This window comes from Balearica regulorum, chromosome 2, assembly GCF_011004875.1.
Source record: "Balearica regulorum gibbericeps isolate bBalReg1 chromosome 2, bBalReg1.pri, whole genome shotgun sequence".
NCBI classification, from domain to species: domain Eukaryota; kingdom Metazoa; phylum Chordata; class Aves; order Gruiformes; family Gruidae; genus Balearica; species Balearica regulorum.
In genome coordinates this window covers 168,186,457-168,209,448 of record NC_046185.1, presented here as the reverse complement: position 1 = coordinate 168,209,448, position 22,992 = coordinate 168,186,457, and the positions used below count along the sequence as shown (strand labels likewise).

The 22,992-nt window shown below is 72.2% G+C and overlaps 2 protein-coding genes across 2 annotated transcripts in view; one reads left to right on the top strand and one right to left on the bottom strand.

The window, feature by feature from the left end:
* FASTK (Fas activated serine/threonine kinase) overlaps positions 1–3,500 on the top strand; it is a 13,451-nt gene extending 9,951 nt beyond the window's left edge. Inside the window, exon 10 of the mRNA XM_075747015.1 lies at positions 2,850–3,500. Coding sequence (XP_075603130.1) covers positions 2,850–2,936 — 87 coding nt within the window. The 3' untranslated portion in view covers positions 2,937–3,500. The remainder of the gene's footprint in view (positions 1–2,849) is intronic.
* SLC4A2 (solute carrier family 4 member 2) lies at positions 3,497–22,815 on the bottom strand. Its single transcript, XM_075746997.1, has 24 exons — positions 22,545–22,815; positions 21,846–21,920; positions 15,435–15,579; positions 11,659–11,827; positions 11,344–11,579; positions 11,061–11,185; positions 10,694–10,920; positions 9,767–9,903; positions 9,409–9,589; positions 9,187–9,322; positions 8,823–9,006; positions 8,581–8,695; positions 8,307–8,491; positions 7,993–8,206; positions 7,667–7,891; positions 7,373–7,521; positions 6,964–7,158; positions 6,657–6,890; positions 6,437–6,526; positions 5,930–6,096; positions 5,355–5,608; positions 4,873–5,042; positions 4,393–4,566; positions 3,497–4,265 (listed from the first exon to the last, which is right to left on the bottom strand). Exons 3-24 carry the CDS (start codon positions 15,492–15,494, stop codon positions 4,185–4,187), a joined length of 3,708 nt encoding a protein of 1,235 aa, XP_075603112.1. The 5' UTR covers positions 15,495–15,579; positions 21,846–21,920; positions 22,545–22,815; the 3' UTR covers positions 3,497–4,184.
* Between the last annotated feature and the right edge of the window lie 177 nt (positions 22,816–22,992).

Genomic DNA, 22,992 nt, shown 5'->3' with positions numbered 1-22,992 from the left:
TTCAGCCCTCCTTGTACTTAATTTAAGGCCTTCTCTTGTTGGCTGTTGCTTCACCGTACGTCTGCTCGATCGGCGCCGGACTGCCTGTCGTGCCTGGCACGCCGCTAAGCTGTCTGGGTATGTCTGTGTGACCGTGCCAGGGCCGTCTCCTCCTCGGCTGCCGTTGATCTGGTGGCAGTGGCAGGTGTGGATCCGTCAGCGCCTCTGAACAGCGCTTCCTTCCGCGGGAACCTGCACAGGATGTCGCTGGGTCGTTCGTGTACCCGCACCCTTCCTTGCCCTGCCCTGCAGTTGGAGCTGCGTGTCGCTTCTGGCAGGCGCTGGGGGTGCTGCTGCAGGGTCACCCACCGCGGACCCTCTACTCTGCGCGCAGGTCCTCTGGCTCTCAGCCCTTTCCTGGGCAGATGCTCTTTTCCCTGCTGGTTCTGACCTTTTACTGACAGCCAGCTCTTCTCCCTCGGAAGTTTCTAGGTACGGACACGCTCCCTCCTTCCCAGGATCCTGCCCTGAATAACGGCCGGATCTGATGTTCCTGCAACCCCTGTCCTGGCTCTGGCACCACTCGCTTCCAGCCTCTTTGGTTGAAGGAGCTTTCTGTGCTGCCCCTGGGCAGTGAGGAAAGGAGCGTGAAGCAGTGGAAGGGGGTGGCTCCGTACTGCCAGGAACCTTTGGTTCTTGGTTGGGCTTGGTTCTGCTCCCCAGGCAGTTAGTAGCCGCCTTCACCCCTGCCCCGCGTGGGGCTGTCGGAGAACAGTGCCTGTCTGCAGCCTGATCTCCGTCCTGGGGGCAGCGTGCAGTTTGTCTGCGTTTCCCATCCCACTTGCTCATCCGTGATGGTCACAAATGGGTCCTGGACCCCGTGCAGCACCCGCGTCAGCATCTACCCTTACCACGGAGTCCCTGTGTCATCTGTGCCAAGTTCTCCCACCCCATCCCTTCGTGATGCCTACTATTAGCCCTGTTTCTCAACAAGCCGATGAGGAAAAGCTTCCTCCTTTGCAGGCAAGCTCCTATGTGTCATGACCTGCAGCTCCTGAGGGATGGCGGTGGCCTCTCCAAGCAGCCTTGGATGCTTCTGGTATAGCAGAGCACCCCCTTGCCGTGCACAGAGCGCTTCTACTGACGGCTCTCCTGCAGACCTGGCCCTGTGCAGGCTCCAGCCCCGCCGGCCCTCGGGTCTCCTGGGATCCGTGAACACCGGGGGGCCGGAGTAGCAGCACAGAGCCGAGCGGTGCGTCACATTCCCCCTGCCCTGTCCCTGCACCGTCTCAGAGCAGGGTGCACCGCCGTTGCGGCTGAAGCATGGTCACGGTTACCCGTAGTCCTGCTCGGTGAGCGCTGGCGGTGCCTTCGGGGATGCTGAGCCAGCAGAGCTTCCAGCCACCCCGAGTTTTGGCCCCCAGCCCTGAGGGGTGGAGGGAACGCTGGCAGTGGCTGGAGTCTCCCTGTCCCTGCGGGTCTGTCCCGCGAGGCTGCGGCAGCGTGGGTTTGGTGCTCCCAGCCTCGTGCGGGGCCGGGCGTGCGTCTGCCATCCCCCCAAGGTGACAAGTCCTGCGGCGGGAGGGCCTTGGGCTGAGACCAGGTGTGAGAATGGCGCTGGCTGCATTGTCCCCCGATGGTGGCCGGTCCCATCTCTGCTCCCACCCCTGTGGGTGCATCTGGCTCACGGTCAGGGTGGCCCAGGGCTTGCAGTCGGGGTGGCCCAGGGCTTGTGGCCCTTCAGGGGTGTTTAGCTCCAGGCTGTGTTCGCTGTTCAGAGCTGCGCTTCTGGCTCCGCACTGACAGCTTTCCTGGTGGGGTCTCTGCTCCGCCGTGCCAGCTCCCCTGGGCAAAGGCAGGGGGTTTCCCTTTCTGTTAGCCCCAGCACCTTCTCTCCTTAGCAGACTGTGGTTCAAATGACAAACCGTTATCCTGCAGCCCTTTTTCTGGTGGGGGGCAGCCGGCTGCCGTGGCTCTTCCATGTGCCCCCCACTCCCAGGAGCGGCTTTGGCCTGGAGAGCACCGGCCGCAGCCCAGCCAGAGCGCAAGGTCGGCGTCTTCCCCCTGCACTTCCCGGGCAGGGATGGTGTCCCTGAGCAAAGGCCCCGGCCCTCTCCCCTCTCCCCCATCACACCTCACTGCCGGCTCTTGCTCGAGGGCAGCCGAGGGCGCAGCTGGATCTCTGCAGGGCTGTGCAGGGGCAGAGCCTTCATCCTCTGCTGCTCCATCCTCCTCTCCCTTACAAACCACCTTCCCCTCGTCTCCCCTCGCCGGCAGGCCCCCAGGGAGCCCCACGTTCCTCTGCCCTGCACGGCGGGAGGGCGGCTGGGTTTTGTTCTTCCTCCCTGCCTGGTGGTTGGCGATGGGGGCTCGAGGTTGGGGTGAGGTGTGAGAGCTGCCTTGGTCCTGCAGTGCCGCTGGCGCTCCCAGTCTGTGTTCCCAGTGTGTGCCGGACCCATCCCGGCCATGGCGGGCATGAGGGTTGTGCCTGCCCGGGGGTGCTCCCTGCCATTGGCAGCAGGCTCAGGGGTGAAGTGCTGGGGGGGCAGAGCCAGCGCAGGCGGGCACTGGGCGCTCGTGCCCCCCGGGCAGCAGCCCCCTCCCTGCGCCTTGCCCGGGGCTGAGCAGGAGCAGGATGAGCTGCCTCTGCCCAGGGGTCGGTGGGACACAGAGCTGGGGCTCGTCTGCCCCTCCGGAGCCTTCCCTCCCATGGAGGGATCAGCGCCCGTCCCCCCCCTCCCCTCGGAAAGGGGCCTGAGTCCCGGTTCTCCCCCGGCGCTGTGGCCAGGTGCCCCTGCCCAGCCGCGGTTCAGGGGCAGCCTTGAGCTGGGGGGTGGCGGGGCTGACGGTGTCTCCCTGTCCCCTTTCAGCTGCCCTACACGGAGCTGGAGAAGGTGAGTGGCATCGAGGAGGCCAAGCACTACCTGCGGCAGAAGCTGAGGGAGCTGCGCTTCTGAGGGACGGACCCCCGAGCCCCGGGCAGGGAGGGGGCAGAGTGGGGTGGGCGCAGGCAGGTGCTGCCAGCCCCCCCGGGGGTCCGGGCTGTGGGCACCTGCTCCGGGGTGTGGGGCTGGGGTAGTGTGAGGTATTTATTGCTGTTAGCGGGGGGGGGGGGGGGGGGGGGGGGGAAGGGGTATGACTTGACTGGTGCATAGGGGAGTGTTGGGGGTCTGTGCTGGGGGGGGGGGTGTCCCTCGCTGCCTCCCTGCCCTGGCCCCATCACCCCCAGCCCTGTCTGCAGGGGTGCCGAGGGGGGGGGCCCTGGCCTGGCTTCCCAGCAGCACTGGGGGGGGGGATGTCACTGTGCCCCCAGCACCGCTGCTGGGAGGGAGGGCAGCGCCTGCCCCTGCCCGCGGGGTCCCCTGGGTCTGGGGGGGCTGCGGCAGAGCCCGCGCAGGGCAGGGAGCGGGCAGGGCAGGGCTGCGGCTGTTCGCACAGGGGCTGCTCCCGAGCCGGGCGGAGGGGGGTGCTTGGGAAGTGGGGGGGTAACTTTACAATAAAACTGGTGAAAAGCGTGCAAAGTCCAGTCTGTTTATTGGTACAAGGCAGCGGTGACCCACAGCCCCTGCCCGGCTGCGGCCTGGCACAAGGCGGCCCCCGCAGCCCCACCGCGGCCCTCTGCCCTGCGGGGGGTCAGGCAGGAGCGGCCCCCCCTCGGCGGCGGCAGGGCTGGCACCTGGCAGCGCTCGGGATGCTGCTGCCTGCAGTCCTGCCCGCGGGCAGGGGTGCACAGGGCTCCCCCCGCCAGCCTCAACCGCCTCAGCACCCTCGGCCCGGCATGCTCGTTATAAAGCTGTTTATTGCCATTTAAATTACTCTCTTAAATAAAACACAGTGGGATTTAGGAAACGCCTGATTGTCCGGTGGGAGCCCAGGGCCGGGGGCTGCGGAGGGGCTGGGGCAGGGCCAGGACCTGCGGCTCTGCTGGGGGCGACCGGGGGGGCTCTGCCCCGCACCGCGCTCAGGACGTGCCCAGAGGGGACGGAAGGCACGGCCCGGCCCTGTACCGGACGGGAGGGGTGTGGGGGTCCCCAGTGGGGCGAGGCTGCGGGCCGGCGTCTCTTTGGCAGGTGTCCCCCCGAAGGCACGGGGAGCACGGGGTGCCCGGCCCCGGCTGGGCTTGGCGGTGCAGCTGCTGCCCCCGTCCCCATGCAGGGCGGCAGCGCCGGGGCCTGGCCGTGCCCGGCTCACTGGCTGGCGTGTGGTCACACCGGCATCGGCATTTCGTTGTACTCATCCACACCTTCCCGCTCGTCGAAGATGGGCTCAGCTTCGTCTGCATCCAGCTGTGGGGAGATGTCGGCTGAGCGGGCAGCCAGGGCCCCCCCCCACCGCCCTCCCGCCTGGCTCCAGCCGACACGGCCCACGGGGATGAGGGATGCAGCCGCCGTGGGACGCAGAGCAGGTACTTACACACTTCATCTCACGGTCGGTGAAGATGCGGCTGAGCAGGCACATGCGGAGTGGCACCGTGAGGATGAGGATGAAGGGGAAGGCCAGGGAGGCCACCGTGGACATGACGGCCCAGAGCACGGCCAGACACGCCAGCTGCAGCCCGGTGAAGAGGTGCATGCGCAGCGTGCGCACCTGCGTGGGGACAGGTGTCAGCGCGGGGGGCACGTGTGTGCCGGACCCCTCCGTCCCACTCCCACGCTGGGACAGCCTGACCCCCAGCGGCACCACAACCCGCAGGACACGGCCTCCCCACAGCCCTGCGGGGTCTGGCCGCCCCAGAGGAACCACACTGCCCCCCCGCCCCAACCCCCCAACAAGGCTTTGCTAGAGTCTGTCCCACAGACTCCCTGGTACCGCCAACCCCAGGGTGCCCCAGGCCGGCTGCTGCCCCAGATGAGGGTCTCAGCCCCCCAGACCCCTCCCAGGGACCCCCCTGACCTTTTTGACGTAGGTGACGTCGGGGTGGTGCTTGGGGGGCATCAGCAGCAGCTGCAGGCGCTCGTAGAACTGGATGCCGTTGAGGGAGGTGACGCCCATGTAGAGGAAGATCCCGAAGAGCACGGCCAGTGGGATCTGCCGCAGCAGGTCCCCGATGACGATGGACAGGCCTGGGGCAGAGCGGGGTCAGCTGCGGTGCCCGGGGAGGGGCACCCGGAGCTCACAACAGCCCCCCAGCCCCACTCATCCCTGCCCGGTCACCCCCCGACGCGTGGGGAGGGTCCTGTGTCCAGGTCCGAGTGGGAGAGGACGGCCATGCCAATTTGGCCGGGGCTTGGGGCACCCCAGCTCTTGTGAGCCCAGCACACACACACACACACACACACACACACCCCCCCCCAGCTCCCCAGGGCTGCCCGGCCCCCCCCATGGCCACGCAAGACGGAGCAGTGGGGTCCCACAGCAGGCAGGGCTGGACCTACCGACGAGCACGGCCACCAGGAGCCCGGTGACCCGCTGCTCCTTCACCTCCTGGATCTTGGGCTTGTCCCCGGGCGCCACAGCCTTGCTCATGACGGTGAGGGCGTTGGCGTGCGTGACGGAGCGCACCGTGGCCGCGGCGAGCCACGGCAGCCCGAAGAGCGCGAAGAAGCCGCCCATGGCCACGATGAGCAGGAGGTCAAGGTGGAACCCAGAGCCCTTCTGCAGCATCCGCTCCTTCTTGCTGATGATCAGCCTGGGCACAAGGGCAGACCGTCGGCACGGCTCGACAGGGCTCGGCACGGCACGGCACTGCAAAGCTCGGCACGGCTCGGCATGGCGCGGCACTGCACAGTTCAGCGTGGCACAGCTCAGCGTGGCATAGCACAGCTTGGCATGGCTCAGCCTGGCACAGCCTGGCACAGCATGACACGGCACAGCTCAGCATTGCGCAGCACGGTACGGCACGGCCTGACACAGCGTGGCACAGCTCGGCACAGCTCGGCACGGCACACCCTGCCCCACTCGTGCCCCGCGCGGCCCTGCCGGGCCCCCAGCCCTGCCCCGCTGCGCTCACGTGGTGATCTGCGTCTCCATGAAGATGAGGATGAAGACGAGGACGGCGGGGAGGCCGCTGGCCACCATCATCCAGACGGGGAAGTCGCTCTTCTCGCCCAGGGGGTTGATCACCCAGCCCCGCTTGTCCGGGGCCGTCACCGAGAACCCGCTGGGCACACTCAGCTTCTGTGGGGAGGGGGCGAGAAACGCTGAGGGGGGGACACCAGCTCTGCCCCCCGGCACGCAGCTCCGCCAGAGCAAGGGGTGCCGTGGGGCGTGGGGTGAGCCGCAGAGCCGGACTCAAAGGGCTTTCGGCAAAGTGGGGAGAGGAAAGGCGAGATGCCGGCAGCTGGAGGTGGCTGAGCACCGCGGCAGCCGTGGCGGGGACATACGGTGCCGCACACGTTGTGAGCCGCTGACCTGCAGCTGGGTTGGCAAGCGGGACCGGGGCCGGGCAGTGCCGGGGCCCCGCAGGAGGGCACGGGGGTGGGGAGGTCCTGCCGAGGGCAGGCAGTCGGGTGCTGACCTGCGTGTAGGTGTCCTGGATGCTGTAGTCCACCAGCACCATCACCAGGATGGCAATGGGCACCCCGAAGTCCCCGATGACCCGCCGGATCTGGAGGAAGAGCAGTGTCAGCCCGGCCCCAGCCTCCCCGGCTGGGCCCCCCAGCTCAGCCCTGCCCCCAAAGCCGGGCTCACCCCAGGGCCCCACGCAGCGCCCGCGCCGTCCCGCCTGCCCCACGCACCCGTCCGGGGAAGAACCGGCTGTTCTTGAACTTGCGCAGGAAGAAGGCGATGAAGAAGGTGCCGGCCATGAGCACCAGTGAGAGCAGCGCCGTGTTGGGCTGCCCCGTCACCTTGGCTGTGGCGCGGCCGGCCGTGCCGTTGGCCGGGGCCGTGCTGGCGTTCCTCCACGCCTCTCCCTCCGTGCCTGTGCCGTTCGCCCGCAGGCAGCCGTGCAGGGGGTGCTCCTGGAAGATCTGCAGCAGCGCGAGGCTCAGGCCGGTCCTGTGTGTCCCCCGTCCCGTGGACGCCCCCGCCCCGCCAGCTCACCTTGGCCAGTTTGGAGAAAGTCTCGTAGATGAAGATGAGGGAGATGAGAAAGGCGAAGATCTCCTGGGTGAAGCGAGAGACGAAGCGCACCAGGAAGCTGCCCTCGAAGGCCACCATGACCAGCACGATGAGGATGAGCCAGAAGCCGATCCAGACGCGCCCCACCAGGTACTCCAGCTCGTTGGACGTGCAGAACTGCCGGTGCCGTGCAGACGGACAGAGAGATGCAGACAGACAGGCCGGTGTCAGCAGGAGGGACGGCCGCAGGGCTGGGACAGAGCCCCGGGCAGCGGGGCAGGGAGGGTCCTGGCAGGAGCAGTGGGGCTGGGGGTGGGGAACGTCTGGCCCACGGCACAGGGGAATGTCCCCCCAGCCCAGTCCCGCCCACGGAGGCTCGCCCCGCTCTCACCGTGAAGAAAGCCTCCTCAAAGACGAGCAGGGGCCCCGAGAAGCCGATGACGAGCAGGGGCTGGGCACCCAGCAGGCAGAAGAGCACGCCCTGCAGCGACGTGGAGATGATCAGCTCAGACACCCCGATCAGGTCCTGCGTCTTCTCCCCTGCGGGCAGGACAGGCTCAGGCACCCCGGCGGGACGGGGCCCTTCGTCCGCAGCCTCACAGCCGCTGGCCCCGCGGCTCCTACCCGCTCCCTCCCAGCACCCACCCCCGCAGTGCCCCGCACTGCCGCGCCCCCCAGCGCTCACCCAGCAGCCCTCCGAAGGTGATGGCCGGTGACAGCGCGGCGAAGTAGATGAAGATGATGGCCGCGATGCACTGGGGGTTCAGCGCGTCCCTGAAGTCGCTCAGGTACTTGGGGTACCGCCGCCGCACATCCCGGATCAGCCCCCCAAAGGGCCGGCCCGTGCGCCGCAGGGGATCATCCTCCTCCTCCTCGCCCTCGCCCTCCACCACCTTCAGCTTTAGCAGCGCTGCGCCCCACGGACAGACGGACGGACAGACGGTGAGACCGCGCCAGCCGGGTGCCCCCACCCAGACCCTGCCCCAATCCCGCTCCCGGCCCCGCCGGCACCTTTCTCCTCGGGGGACTTGGGCTCCAGCAGCAGCCGCCGCTCCTGCTCCTCCCTCTTCTTCAGCATCTCGCGCTGGAAGTGGGCGACGCTGCGCAGCAGCTCCTCGCCCTGCACCTCGGAGGGCGGCAGCACCACGCTGCAGTCCAGGAACTCGTTGATGGCGTTGAGGAGGTCGTGGCGGTCGTCGGCCAGGTACGCGGCCTCGTGGAATTGCTGGCAGGGCGATGGCATGGTCAGAGCGCCCGCCCAGGGGCACCGTGGGACACCGAGCCAGGCCACGGCGGCACGGCCCCGGCAGGCTCCTGGCACCCACCTTGTCGGACATGAGGGTGGAGATGGAGCGCCCGATCTCGTGGTAGTCCATGTGGGTGCTGCTGGGCCCCAGCAGCACAAAGAGGAACCGCACGGGGACGGGCACCTCCAGCACCGAGTCCAGCTCCACCGCCTCCTGCAGCCGCACGAAGGCCATGGTGGGCTGGTCCAGGAACTCCACGCAGCCTGGGGGGCAACAGGGGGTCACCGCGGGAGCCCCGCGTAGGGTCCCCGACCCCCCCCCACCCTGCCCACCCCCTGCCACCCCTCCGTACCCACAAGCACCACCGTGGCCTCGGCGTTGTCCGGGATCTTCTCCAGCAGCTTCAGCTCGTGCTTGGACTTGGAGCGAGTGATGCCGGCCGGGGGCGTGGGGGTGAGGACCTCCCTCTGCAGGGACAGAGCGTGCAGCAGGGTCAGGGCCCCTCCCGAGGATGAGGAGCGGTGGCAGGCCGGGAGGAAGGAGCGGGTGGAAGGCTGGGGACGGGTGTGGGGCGGCCGCGGGAACCGGGCTCACCTCCCGCTCCACGTCGACCCGCGTGTCGTGCTCCACGGCGTGCCCAGCGATGAGGGGCTCGGTGACGGCCGGCTCGCTGCCCTCTGCCACGTGGTTGGTGCTGTGGTGGTGCACGAGCAGGGAGCCCAGGCTGCCAGCCGAGATGTTTCGGGGGAAGGAGAAGTCCTTCTCGTCGCTTGGGTGGCTGCGGGGCAAAGCCAGGACTGTTGGTGGCAGCTCGACAGGACAGCGGCTGGCAGCCCGGCACGGATGTCCCTGCCGGCATGCTGCACACCGGTGTCCCCGGGGACAGCGCTGTCCCCACAGCTGTGGGGAGCAGAGCCTGGGGGGGGGGGGGCTGCGGGTCGCTGCCCCCCGCGCTCACCTGTGCTTGAGCAGCAGCGCCCGCAGCACGTTGGCACGGTCCTCGGCCCGGATCTGGTCGGTGATGACCATCTGCTCCACCACCTGGTGAGCCACCCCCGGCAGCGTCTTCTGGTCCAGGTCGAGGAGCACGGCCCCTGGGCGAGGGATGGGGGGCTGAAGCGAGCGGGGCCGGAGAACTCCCCCCCGGCCAGGCCCCGTGGGGCCGGCCCTGCCTCCCTACCGTGGGACAGGGTCTTGCGCAGCTCCAGGAGGCTGCGGAAGGACAGGGAGGCCACGTGCGGCTTGCCCCAGCGGTCCGTCTCCTCCTCCACGTCCTCCTCAAACTTGATCCAACGCGCCGTCTCCTTCCACTGCAGCTCCTGGTTCTTGTCCACCACCAGCTCGTTCAGCTCCACAAACACCTGCGGCACGGCCGGGTCAGCGCCGGGACAGTGGGGATGGCAGCCCCCTCCGCAGCGCCCCGGGCAAGACGGGCAGCCCAGCCACTCCCCCGGTCCCACGCCGCGCTTCGGCTCCTCCGCTGTGCCGGGACCCCCAGCCCTGCCCACCCCACCCCCCGGGGCGCCGGGACCCCCCACCTCATGGGGCTGCCGGTCCTGCTTGCGGTGCCGCGTGCTGGGCTCCTTGTGGTCCTTGCTGACATGGACCACCTGCGCCTTGGCGCTCTTCCGGACGAGGTGCCGGCGCACCCCCGGCACGTCCTCGAAGCGGTGACCTGCCAGAGACAGAGGAGGACGGCACTGGCAGCGGGCGGGTGACCTGGGAGCCCGGCGCCACACAGCCTGGCCTGGGGGGTCCGCTGGGGAACCCCGGTACCGGGCAGCCCGGGGGAGCTGTGGGCGGCAGCGTGTCGGGGCAGCTCGAGCAGAGGGACCTGAGCTGGGGCCGGGCAAGGACCGTCACAGCGCCGGGGTTGCCGCTGGCAGCGGGGCAGCTCTCGGTACGGGAGGGGGGGAATGGCCCGTGCGCCGGCGGGTGCTGCGGCACCAGTGGGGTCACCCGGTCGCTGCTGCTCCAGCACCGGGGCCGGTGGTGACGAGCAGGAGCCGAGGTGGCTCCTTGCACTGAGGTCACCCAAAACCCCGTGCCAGGGGCTGCACGTGCCCGTCGGCACACGGGCTCTGCCGTGGGCAGCGCTCCCCGGGGAGCTCTGAGGCAGAAGCGTCACCGGCTGCCCTGGGAGTCCCCGAGCTGCAAATCACCAGGGGCTGGCGGCACCCAGGGGAGGCACCGCCGGCGGCGGCTCCAACCGTCCCAGGCACCGGCTCCACATGGATGTGACATGACCGCGGTGCCCCAGAGAGGGGTCCCCTGCGGCCGTACCCAGTGCCTGCAGTGGGGCTGGAGCCTGCACCCAGCCTGGCTCTGCTGCAGCCGCAGGGCGACCCGGTGCTGCCGGAGTCGCTGGCCCCAGCTCGTCTCGCCCCGGTGCATGCCTCAGCTCCCATTGTGCCAACGGCACGCCGCCAGCACGGCCCCCGTGGCGCAGGGTGCCCCCCACTCACTCTTCATGTAGTCCAGGTCGGCCGAGGCCAGCGTCTGGGCCTCCGACTCGTCTGTCGGCATCTTCTGGTACTGAGCCTGCTCCACGCCCGTCATGCTGCCGATCCGCCGCCGCTCGTGCAGGTTGTAGCTGCGGTGCCCCAGCTGCGACTTGGGAACGGGGCGACCAGGGGAGCCGGCCTCGGCGGCAGCCGCTCCCTGCACCGAAACTCCCTCCTCCACATCGGGGCTGCGAGGCAGGCGCCCACCTCAGAGCTGAGCCCCGCTCTGCCCCCCAGCCCTGCGTGGGGCAGCCAGAGGGGGCTGCCCGCCCCTCGACAGCCCCGTCCAAGCCCCAGCGAGCCCTGGCGCTGCCCGGTCCCCGCTCACCTGCCTGCCTGGGCTTCCCTGGGGGACGTGGACCCACGGGGCTCCGGGGGGGAGCCGGGCAGCAGCGTGGGGGACGCCGGCTCCTCTGCCCGGCGGTCGGTCACCTCGTCCTCCTGCAGGAAGAACTGACACGGGGCATGGGAGGAACCGGCTGCTGCGGAGCCGTGTCCCCGGCCGCAGGCACCACTGGCTCCAGCTCCCAGCACCTGGGCCGTGCCCCCAGCCCGAGAGTCCCCAGAACGGGGGGCAACGCTGTGCCCCCCGCCCCCAGCCCTGCCCTCACCTGCACTGCCTCGGGCGAGCCAGGCTGCCGGAGCTCCTCCGCCGACCGCTCCGTCTCTGTGTCGCACGCCTCATCCTCATCCTCTTCGGCCTCCTCGATGGTGGGGGTCTCGCCAGGGACGGAGGCACGGCGGTGCTTCTTCTTGCCCTTTTTCGGCACCCCCTTCTTGCGGCGGGTGTCGGGGGGCAGGTGCGTGGAGAGCGGGTGGTGGATGTGGTGGGACGACTGGCGGTGGTCTGCGGGGGACAGGGTGGGGTTGGCACCCTGCCCGCTGCCTGCCCGCTGCCTGCCCGCTGCCCCCCAGGCCCCACTCACACTCGAAGTCCTCCTCGCCGTAGCTGCGCCCGGCCTCCTCCGCGTTGCGGGGGTGTGCGTCGCACAGGATCTCCTCGAAGCGCTCCACGCCCAGCGCCTTGTTCAGGTCTCTCTCCTCCTCCTCCTCCCCGAACACGGGCGAGCCGGCACCCAGCGCCTCCTGCTCGGGCTGCGGGCCGGCAGTGGGGCTGAGCAGGCACTCAGCACCACCGCCTGCCACGCCGCCGGCCCCCAGGTCACGCAGCCCCGCACGATGGGCACCCCGGACAGCGGCTCTCTGGGGCCCCCGAAGGCCCTGCACCCAAGGGACGTGCCCGCCGGCACACCATGGGCCGTGCACCCCGGCTGCACCCCCGGGCTGGGTCCCCACCGCGCCATTTGCACCCAGCGCACCCTGTGCCCCCAGCCTCAGCGCTGCGCTCCAGTGCCATGCTCGCCCCCGCACGTACCCCAGCTCCCCAGTGCAGCCCCGACCCAGCGTCCCCAGTGCCGCGCCCTGGCGTCGTGCTCTCCCCATGTACCCCCGGTATCCCCAGTGCTGTGCACCCCAGTCAGCCCAGACCCAGCACCCCCCTGCCACACCCTGGTGCCGTGCACCCCTGCTTACCCCCAGCACCCCCAGTGCCGTGCACCCCTGTGTACCCCCAGCACCCCCAGTGCCGTGCCCCAGTGCTGTGCCCCCCTGTGTACCCCCAGCACCCCCAGTGCTGTGCACCCCTGCGTACCCCCAGCACCCCCAGTGCCGTGCACCCCTGTGTACCCCCAGCACCCCCAGTGCTGTGCACCCCTGCGTGCCCCCAGCACCCCCAGTGCCGTGCCCCAGTGCTGTGCACCCCTGTGTACCCCCAGCACCCCCAGTGCTGTGCACCCCTGCGTGCCCCCAGCACTCCCAGTGCCGTGCCCCAGTGCCGTGCACCCCTGCTTACCCCCAGCACCCCCAGTGCCGTGCCCCAGTGCCGTGCACCCCTGTGTACCCCCAGCACCCCCAGTGCTGTGCACCCCTGCTTACCCCCAGCACCCCCAGTGCCGTGCACCCCTGTGTACCCCCAGCACCCCCAGTGCCGTGCCCCAGTGCCGTGCACCCCTGTGTACCCCCAGCACCCCCAGTGCCGTGCCCCAGTGCTGTGCACCCCTGTGTACCCCCAGCACCCCCAGTGCCGTGCCCCAGTGCTGTGCACCCCTGTGTACCCCCAGCACCCCCAGTGCTGTGCACCCCTGTGTACCCCCAGCACCCCCCCGCTGCGCCCTGGTGCCATGCCCCCACCACGCACCCCAGACCCCGCACCCGCGGTGCCCCCAGTGCTGTGCCCTCGTCCCGGCACTGCTGGGTGCCGCTGGCGCGCCCCGGCTGTGGGTGCCGGGGTGCGAGTGGGGGGCTGCCGGGCTGCGGGTGGGGGCGAGGGCGCTGCAGGTGCAGGGGGTGCGGGGCTGCTGGGGGGGGCCGGGGGGCGGGGGGGTGCAGGGGGTGCGGGGGGATACGGGGGGTGCGGGGGCTGGGGCAGCGGGGCCGGAGGGCGCGGGGGGGTGCGGGGGGGCCGTGTCCCCGCCCGGCCGGTCCTACCTGAGTCATGGCGGAGCCGCGCTCCCGCCGCAGCTCCCGCAGCGCTTTATCGGGGCGGCGCGGCCCGGCCCGGCCGGGGAAGGGGGCGGCGGGGGGGCGGGGGGGCGGCGGCTCCTTCCCCGGAATCGCCAAATATTGACGGAGCCGCCCCGCGCCCGCCTCAAGGTGACAGCGGCCCGCAGAGGGCACCGGCTGCGCCCGCAGCTCCGGGCTGAGCCCCCCCGCACAGCTCCGGGCCCCGGGAACGCACCGAGCCCCCCGCCGAGCTCCGGGCCCCCCCGGCCGAGCTCCGACACCCCCGGGATGCACGGTCCCCCCTGGAATGCACGGCCCCCCCGGGATGCACAGCCCCCCCCCCGGGATGCACAGCCCCCCCGGGATGCACAGGTCCCCCCGGGATGCACGGGTCTCCCCGGGATGCACGGTCCCCCCCCCGGGATGCACAGCCCCCCCCCCGGGATGCACAGCCCCCCCGGGATGCACGGGTCTCCCCGGGATGCACGGTCCCCCCCCCGGGATGCACAGCCCCCCCCCGGGATGCACAGCCCCCCCTCGGAATGCACGGCCCCCCCCGGGATGCACACCCCCCCCCCCAGCCGCTCCCCCCCCCCGGTGATGGCGGGGCCCCCCAGAACGCACCGACTCTGCTCGCAGCCACACAACGACCCCCCCCCGGTGCACACTGCACCCCCGTGCCGCACGGCTCGGCTGGGGTTGTGACCCCGGTAATGCAGGGCTTCCCCCCGGTAACCCCCCCGGCACGGCCCCCCCCGCGCTCCCCTCCCGGGGGGGATGTGGGGTGGGGGCAGCGGGGGGGGAGGACGGCGCTGCCCGGGTGTGGCAGGGGCCGTGGTGGGGACAGGGGCACCGTGGGCACCGACCCCGCGGGATCTGCTGCCGGGGCACCCCAGGCAGCGGCGGTGGGGGCTGCCACCCCCCCGGGGACACCCCGGCACCCTCAGTCGGTGCCTCGCAGCGCGTGCCCGGCTACAGCCCCCCCCGGCCCCCCATCATGTCCTCGGGCAGAGCCGTGGCCCCCGGCCCCACTGCATGGTGACCCCAAAGCCCCCAGGCCCTGCCTGGCACGGGGCACCGCGGTGGGGGTGGCGGGGAACAGGCAGAGCCGCGGCGTCCCATCGCACCCACGACCCCACGGCAGCGCCCGGCCGCTCCCTCGGCACCTGACGAGGCGGCCCCCCACAGCCCCCACAGCCCCCCACAGCCCCCCACAGCCCCCACAGCCCCCACAGCCCCCACAGCCCCCCACAGCCCCCCACAGCCCCCCATAGCACCCACAGCCTCCCCACAGCCCCCCTGCCCCAGCCCCAGCATCCTGCCAGCCCCAAAACGACCTTGGACTCCCCATCCGCCACCCGTGCAGCGACCGCGCCGGCTCCTCTGGCCCCCGGCACCTGCCCGCTGACCCTGCCCGCGGTGACGCCCAGGACCCCCCCGCCGAACCCGCCTCGTCCCCGGCCTGGCGTGACCGAGCGCCCGTGGCCCCACGTGCCAGGGGTCAGAGCAGCTCCCAGCCCCACGCCCCTGCTCGCCCGGCACGCTCCCTCGCCCATGGGACGCCCACGGCTCCGCCAGGCCCAGCTTTGGCCCTGGGATGGGTGCCGGGTGCCGGGGGTCCACGGGCCCCACCAGCCTGGCAGCCCGGGCGAGGCTGCGGCTTACCCAGGAGCCCAGGAGGAAATCCATGGGTGGCAGAGCCGCGGGGAAGGGGCGGCAGGTCCCATCCCCGGTCACGTGTGCGGCAACTTGCCCAACGGCACCGGGCAGCCGCGGAGTGCGATGCAAAGGGTTAATCATTAACTGCTCCGCGCAGCCCCACTAACCCACACCAGAGCTGTGCGGCACTGGCACCGCTGGCACCATGCTCAGCTGGGGCTGGCGAGCGGCACCGGCAGAGCCGGCGGTCCCGGCCCAACGCGTCCCGGCAGCACCTGCCTCGAGGGCACCCGCCGCCCCGGCACGGTCGGCTCGGCCTGCCCCGGGCTGGCTGCCGTGGGGCACGGCCCTGCCCCACGGCCGTGCAACGGGGCAGGTGCCGCGCTGCTCTGTCGGCACCCCACGGCCGTGCGATGCGGCACCACGCTGCGGTGCGGGAGGGCCGTGCCGCGGCACCCCTCGCCCAGCTAGGCAGCAACGGGGGGTGCAGCCCCACCGTGCCCCCCAGCAGCCGTGGGGCCGTGCCCGCCGCGGCACTTACGCTCTGGAAGGCGGAGGAGACGATGTGGTGGATCTCGGAGGACACCTGGGAGTGTGTCATGGCGCTGGCGCGGCGCCCCGGGATGGCCAGCTTAGCCCTTCTCCTTCTCGCGAGGGCTCAGGGGACGGTGTCGGGGCAGCATAACCTGGGGACAGAGCAGGGGGGCTCAGCGCCACGGTCAGCGCGCCCCTGGGAGCGGCGATGCCCCGAGGAGCCGTCCCCTTCCCCCAGGCACCGGCTGCCACCGCAGTCCCCGGGGCAGAGCCGCGGGCAGGGGGTCGGGGTCTGCCCCTCCCGGGGATGGGGTGGGGGGGAAGGCGCAGGCAGGGATGGCCCCGGGGCCGGCTCCGGGCTGGTTTGTCTTGGCCGCCAGCGGGATGGGAGAGCGAGGGCCAAGACAAACGCCGGGAGGGGAGCAGAGCCGGGGCAGCGCCCAGCCCCTCCGGCGGGACCCCGGGCATGCACCCAGCCCCGCAGGGTGCAGGCAGGGCAGGCAGGCAGCCAGACCTCCTCCCCCCCACCCCCCCCAGTATCCCTGTCCCGCCCCCCCACACCTGCCCACCGGCCATCTTCGCCCCACACTTGCCCCTCGGCAGCTCCCCCGGCACCAAGCTGACCCCCTCCGGCACCGGCGTTCTGGGTTTATTGCCACGGGAGGTGTCCCCACGTGACGGCGGGGACCGAGGAGGGTGGTGACGGATGACTGCGTCTCACATGGGTGGCTCGCCATCACCGTCACCGTCACTGTTCCCCCCACAGGCACCCTGGGGTGCAAAGCACAGTGGCCGCGGTCAGGCTCGAGGAGACGCGGCCTCAGTGTCTGCCGAGGCCGTGTCTCCTCGAGCCTGATCGCGGCACCGGATTGTACCTTCTCCTAGATTCGGCGCTACCAGGCTCCGGCTGCTCCCTAATCCCTACTCCCCATCCGGGGCCGGAGCCAGCACATCCACATTCCAGCCGAGCGAGTGCAGATTAGCCGACCCGCTGCGCCGCTCTCCCGGGGCGCTGGCCAAGCCGCAGCCGAAACTCCCCCCCCACACCCCTCCATGCACTCCGTAATGCCGTGCCCGAGGGGGGCTGGCTGCAGCCCCCTCCTCCTCACCGTGGTATGGGGAGCGGGGAGCCGATCCGGCACGGCGGATCACCAGCGTACCTGGACGGTGCCGTCGTCCCACCTGTCCCAGGGACGTGACACTGGGCTTCCACGGCTGGCAAGTGCCGGGGCTGGCGGCTCCCAGCCCTAAGCAGCTTTTTGGGTTTAATCGCGTTGGCAGCTCGCGGGGATCAGAGCCCGGGGAACACGTTCAGGATTGTTCTCAGGGAACGCCGAGCTGGGGAGCGGCCCTGAGCCGTGCTCTCACCGGTTCTCGACGCAGGGGAGCCCGGTGCCGGCCGCAGCACCGTCCGTGGGCAGCCAGCTGCCTGCCCCTTGCCTGAAATGGTGGGGGGGCTCCCGGCACCCTGGGCTTTGGCGGTGCAACCATGGGGACCCGACAGGACGGTGCCAGGGCAGGCGAGCAGCGGTGCCGGGCCCAGCCATGCCGGGGACGCGCGACGCCGGGAGCTTGTGGCCTGACCCTGCTGGAAAGGGTGACAGGCACCCAGCGGGGGGGGACAGGCCACTTCTGCTTTCCGTGGTGGCGGCTGAGTCACCCGGCAGGCACGGCTGGGCAGCCAGCCGGGAACGCTTCAGCGGCTCGTGCCAGCCCTGCGGAGAGGAGCCCATGAGCCAGCCCGTGCCGGGAGCTCCAGCGGCTGGCCCCGCTCCCCGGGGCGCCGGGGCGGAGGGATGGTGGGGCACCGGCTCCCATCAGCCGGGATGCCCGGCAGCTGCGGGGCTGCCCCACTGCAGTTCTGCCGGTGTCGGTGCATAGGACCGTGCCGCCAGCACCGCACGGCTCCAGGCACTGGCACGGCTGCGGTGACACCACTTTGCCCTGCTCCAGGCCCAGCCGCGGGGCTGGGGGGGGTCGGGGCTGTGTGCTCCGGCTGTGCCACGCAGGGCCAGGCCGGCAGGTGGGTCGGCGTGTCAGCAGCGCCTGCGGCAGCACCGTTGCCAGCCCCACCGTGCCGCGCCCCATGCGCGGCCTCCCCGGGCCGGCGGCGCCGCACAATGGCCCCTTGTGCGAGGGAACAGGCCGCTCCGATAAGCGGGGCAGGTCCGCAGATACGGCCATGGGCTGCCAACGCCGCGCCGCTAATTACCGGCTGGCTCCAATCAGCGCCTGTGCGCCAGCCGGCTCGGCGGCTCCCGCCGGTGCCGGAGTCACATTCCTGGGACCGGCCCCGGCCTGCCCGCCTGATCCGCTGAGGCGATTAGAGGGCCCAGCCCCACACCCCGCGCTGTGGGGGCTCCCCATGGGGCCCACGCGCCCCCAGCCCCCTCCTGTGCCGGGCCCCACCGCTGGCACCGTGCGGGCCGGGAGGGGACGCCAGGCCGGTGGCGGTTGAGCAAGGCGGGAAGTGAGGCAAGGCCGCCGCCAGCCCTTCCGCGTCCGTCCTGGGCACCCGTCCACACCGGGGCGTCCCCGGCCGCAGCACGGACCCGAAACCCCGCGAGGGGGACGGGACAGCAGCAGCAGTGCCGGGAGCAGGTCCCGGCGTGGGATCAGCACACACACATATGTGAGCCGTGCACGTTTGTGCACGCAGCCAGAGGCGAGGCTGACGGTGACCACTGTGCCGCTGGTTGGGAACCAGAGACACATCTGCAGCCCCGGCCCACCCCGTGCGCCGTCTGGCTGACACCGTGGTGACGGAGAACACGCCGCATCCCTTGCCGTCTTCCCGCTGGCACCCCCCCCCCACCCCGGAACTCCTTGCGCCCAATTTCCAGGCAAAATTGCGGCAGGGTGAGCCTGGCGCAGGTCAGGCTGTGCCCATCACGCCGGGCGGACGAGCCCCACGCTCCCCAGCCTGCCCGGCACGGCGAGGCTGCACCCCAGCCACGCAGCCCCCCAGCCACACAGCCCCCCCAGGGATGGCGACGGCTGCCCCAGAGGGGTCTGTGCCCCTCCGGCCTGTCCCCCCATTTTCCCACTGCCAGCGGCAACGCCGCACCGGCTCCTCGGCTGGGGCTGGGGACACCAGCACGGGTCACCCTGCCCGGCCGTGGGTGCTCACCACAGCCCCCCCGCTGCGGCATGGGGTCCCGGAGCACCCAGACCGGGGAGGCACGAGGCCACGGCGCTCAGCCGCCACGGGGTGACACTCGCTGCCCACAGCCTGCAGGCGCTGCCCGGACGCGGAGCCGTGGCCAGCACCTGCCGTGGATCCTTGGCCACCGCTGGCCCCCCGGGCCCATGCCGCAGTGGCAGAGGGGGGCAGAGCCCCGTCCCCGTGTGCCGCGCAGGACCGCTGCCTGCACAGACCCTCGCCGTGGCAGGGACTGCCCGGACCCCGAGCTCCCACCAGGACGGCTTCCTCAGGCACGGCCCGGTGCACACCAGGGAGGGAGAGGATGATCTGGCACGGCCACACGCACCCCCTGCTCCTCGGGGTGCTCCTGTCTCACATGTGGGAGCCACGAGCCGGCCCCGGCAGAGCCACCCCGGCCCTGGCACCGGCACTGGCACCGGCGCTGCCCCCAGGCTGCACCAGCGCCCGCTGATCCACAGGCAGCACCTCAAGGCAGAGCTGCGCCCGCACCCCAATGGTGCCCCCCCGTTTGCTGCACCTCCGGGCAGGTCCAGCACGCACCGCCGGCACTCTGCCATGCACCGGCCTCCCCCCTGCGCTGGCAAGGCAGGAGCCCCAGCTCCCTGCACCCCCAAATGGGGACCAGTGCCCGCATCCACCTGGCTGCTCCGGAGACCCCCGGGAGACTCCGCCGCCCTGAGCACCTCCCAGACGCCCACCCGGGGGTCCTCACCCCCCCATCGCCATGGCGGGCAACCGCGGGACGGAGCAGGGCTGGGACAACGCCAGCCACGGCACGGCTCCCGCCCCGGTAGAGGTTTTCTACACGCTGCAACTTTAGAAGCCGCCACCAAAAATATCCTCCCCCCGCTCCCTCCGCGCACCCCCCGCTCTGCGACCTCGAAACCGCCGGATGCGGGCGATGAATCACGGCACTGCGCGGCTCCGCACCCACGCCCACGCCGGTGACACTGCCGTGCCTGGGGACCGGCCCCGGGGGACACGGGACGGCAGGAGGGGCTGCCCCACGGTCCCCACTGGCTGCCGGACCCCCCCATGGCCTCCTCGGTCCAGCCCCGGAGAGCCCCGGGCCCCGGGAGAGGCTCCTGCCACCCCGGCCGGTGGTCCCTGCCACTGTCCCCGCTGCTGTCCCCGGCCCTGGCACAGCTGCCTCCCCCACGGACCCGCCACCCCGTGCCACGGTGCCAGGCTCCCTGTGCCACCGGGGACACGCACCGGCATGGCCCCACCGAGGGCTGGGTGCAGCTTCTCGCCGTCACCCAGGGCAGGGCCGGGGGCCACACGCCCGCCCACCCACCCACCCGCGGCTGCCCGGAGGCTGGGGAGGTGTGAGCCCGGCTGCGCCCGTCCCCGTCCCGGGCAGGCGGCTCTGCCCCACTCACCCCATCGCCCACCAAGCCGGCAAAGCTGCGGCTCCCACGGCTGCCGGCTTCCTGCAGAGGCTGCCGGGCACCCGCCCAGCCGGCGGCTGTCCCCCGGGACGGCAGATGAAGCGGGATCCTCGGCACGACGGGGCCCTCGGCCGCCGCAGCCCCTCCGGCTCCCTCTCCCGCGGGCCAAGCCCCTGCCCTCCGCCGTGGGGTCGCAGGGCCGTGGGCAGCCGCGCTCTGCCCCGCTGTGCCGTGAGCTGCCGAGCGCCGGCCACCGCCGGGAGCTTTTTATACCGGCGTGAAAGAAAAAAAACCAGCAGCGGCAGCAGCAGCAGCGAGAGTCTTTGTTTCGGCAAGCCTGCACCAGGCCACTTTATCCAAACACAGCGGCGGTGCCAAGTCCCGGAACGGCTCCTCAGGCAGCCCCACCTCCGCGCCGCGGCTCCCGCTGGGCACGGGGGCAGCCAGTGGCGAGCGCCGGTGGCCGGGAACGGGCGAAGGCCAACGGAGAGGCTCCGTGGAGCAGCCAGCCTGGGGGGGGGCGAGTGGGGACGTGGGGGGGACGCAACCCCACAGCCCCATAGGTGCAGGGAGTGGGTACCACGGGCTTTGCCGTCACGGTGCTCGGGGTCCCGTGAGGGGACAGGCTGTGGGACACGCTGGGTGAGGGTCGTGGAGCGGGCAGACATGGGGCAGAGAGCGGGGAGGAGCCGGGGGCAGCCTGCGCACCCCCCTCCGCCGGCCTCGGCGCCTGCTGGCAAGCCCCAGCGCAGCATCCTCAGGCAGCCAGCCCGGTCCCTGCGGCCACCCGGTCCCCTCTAATGACAGGGTTGCGCTTATGGGGGCTGCGCCGGGGATGGCAGCCAGACCCCCCCACACCCCACAGCTCGGCATGGGGACCCAGCCCGGCGGCAGCTCCCACGGCCCCCTCCCTTCCGCCGGCCATCCCCCATCCTGGGCCACCCCGCATCCCATCCCAGGGACGCTGGGGGCGGGGGGCTGGCAGGAGGGTCCCCCATCCCGTCCGACGGACGGGATGGGGGACCCTCCTGCCAACCCCCCCTCCCCTGCAGCGTCGCCGGCGCTCTTGCTGCAGCAGCACCCATGGGGCCGGGGAGCAGTGAGGGGGTGTGGGGCAGAGCCCACCCGGTGTAACCGCTGCCTGGGCTGGGGGGGTCGGGACGGAAGGGCTGCCCGGGGGGAGATGCAAGCGCCGGTGCCAGCAGGATCGTTAGAGCGATGAAATCCCGCGCTCTCGGCAGCCGCTTGAAGCGGTGCAGCGACCCCGAAGGGCACAACAGCGGGGGCTGAGCCACCAGTGGGACCCCACAGTCGTGCGTGCGTGTGCCCCCCCTGAGCAATCCTGTCTCCTGACACCAGATCAGAGACCACCGGGGGGGCATCTCTGGCAGGAGAGGTGTGGGGCAGCCTCTGGGAACCGGCTCTGCCTGCATCCCTGCCTGCACCGAGCGGCTCAGGGGCAGCCACAGGCGCCGCGTCCCCCGTTACCTGCTGCCCCCCTCCCTGGGCAGCACGGTCCCCGCTCCGGAGCCGTGGGAGCCCACGCCAGCGCGCGAGTGGGAGAGCAGCAGGGCTGGACTCATGCCCGGCATTGCTCAACCCCTGGCAGCGTTTCGCAAGCGGGCAGCACCGCTCGCCACCCAGCACGGCACATGGCAGCTCCCGGCGAGCGCCGCGCCACACGGGTGCAAACCCCTCGGTAGCAGCTCTGCGCCGCGAGGCAGGGCCGCACACCGGGACGGGGCAGAGGCGCGGGACGTTTCCTCTGCTTGGAGGGAGCCGGTGGGTGCGGGACGGCTGCGGCCGGCCGGCCGACGGGGCTGCACGTGCCGGGGCTGCTCCCCGGCCCCACGTTTCTCACCTGCCGAGCGTCGCTGTCGGGGTCAGGAGCTGGGAGGGAAGGGCATAGAGCTGCCTCACGTCGCTCCGGCACCTGCTGCAAAACAAAAAGACACCAAGGGATGAAGCGCGGCGGCAGCGCGATCCCGGCTCTCCCACCTCCCGCAGCGTCCTGGGGCAACCGCCGCCCCGAGAGCCGGGCCCGGCACGGGAACGCTGCCAGAGCCAGAGCCGGGTCTGGCGACACAGCCGGCGGCGCAGCGGGATGGCGGGAAGGGCCCGAGGTGCGACGCCGCGGCCGGCAGAGCCGCGAGAGCCGGGAACGGGGGCGAGCGGGGGCCGGGGGGCCCGGGGGGATGCCCCGGCGGGGGGGGGGGGCTGCTTCCACCCGGCCGAAGGAGCCGGGGGGCCCAGGACAGCGTGCTGGGTGGCACAGAGCCCCCCCGGCCCCTGCCCGGCACACGGCGTGCGGCCCCCGGGGCTCTCCCCATCCGCGGCCGGGCCCCGCCGGGGGTCCCGAGGTGGCAGCGGGGGGGAGCGGGGCCGGGCCGGGACTCGGTGCCCCGGGAGGAGCCGCCGGGCCAGTGCAGCGCCCCGGGGGGGGTGAGCCGGGACCGGGGGGAGCACAGCGGGGGGAGCGGGGAACAGCGGCGGGCTGCACAGGGACCGGCCCGGCCCTGCCGACGCGGCTCCCGCTCCCGCTCCCGGCCCCGCCGCTTACCGGAGAGTCCCGCCGCGCCGGGCGGGTCTGTGCGGCCCCGCGGGGCGGAGCGGGAGCGGGAGCGCGCTGGGGCGGGGCGGCACCGGGCGGGTCCGCACAGGCACCGGCACCGGCGAGAGCGGTCACCGTCCCCCGAGGGCCCCGCAGGGGACCCCGCCGCGGTCGGGCCCGGTGCCACGGTGCCCCGGGGAGGACCGGGCGGATGCGGGGATCGAACCCGGAACCCCGGCGGGCGGGCGGGGGTGTGGCTCAGGGCGCGGCCGGCCGGGAGGTGTTGGCGGCGGGTGCCGGGGGCGTGGCCGGCGCGGGACTGCCGGGAGGTGTGGCCTGAGCGAGTGTTGCCGGGAGGTGTGGCGGGGCGGGGCCGGCGCGGGGGCTGCCGGGAGGTGTGGCGGGGCCGGGGCCGGCGCGGGGGCTGCCGGGAGGTGTGGCGGTGGCGGCGCGGGGG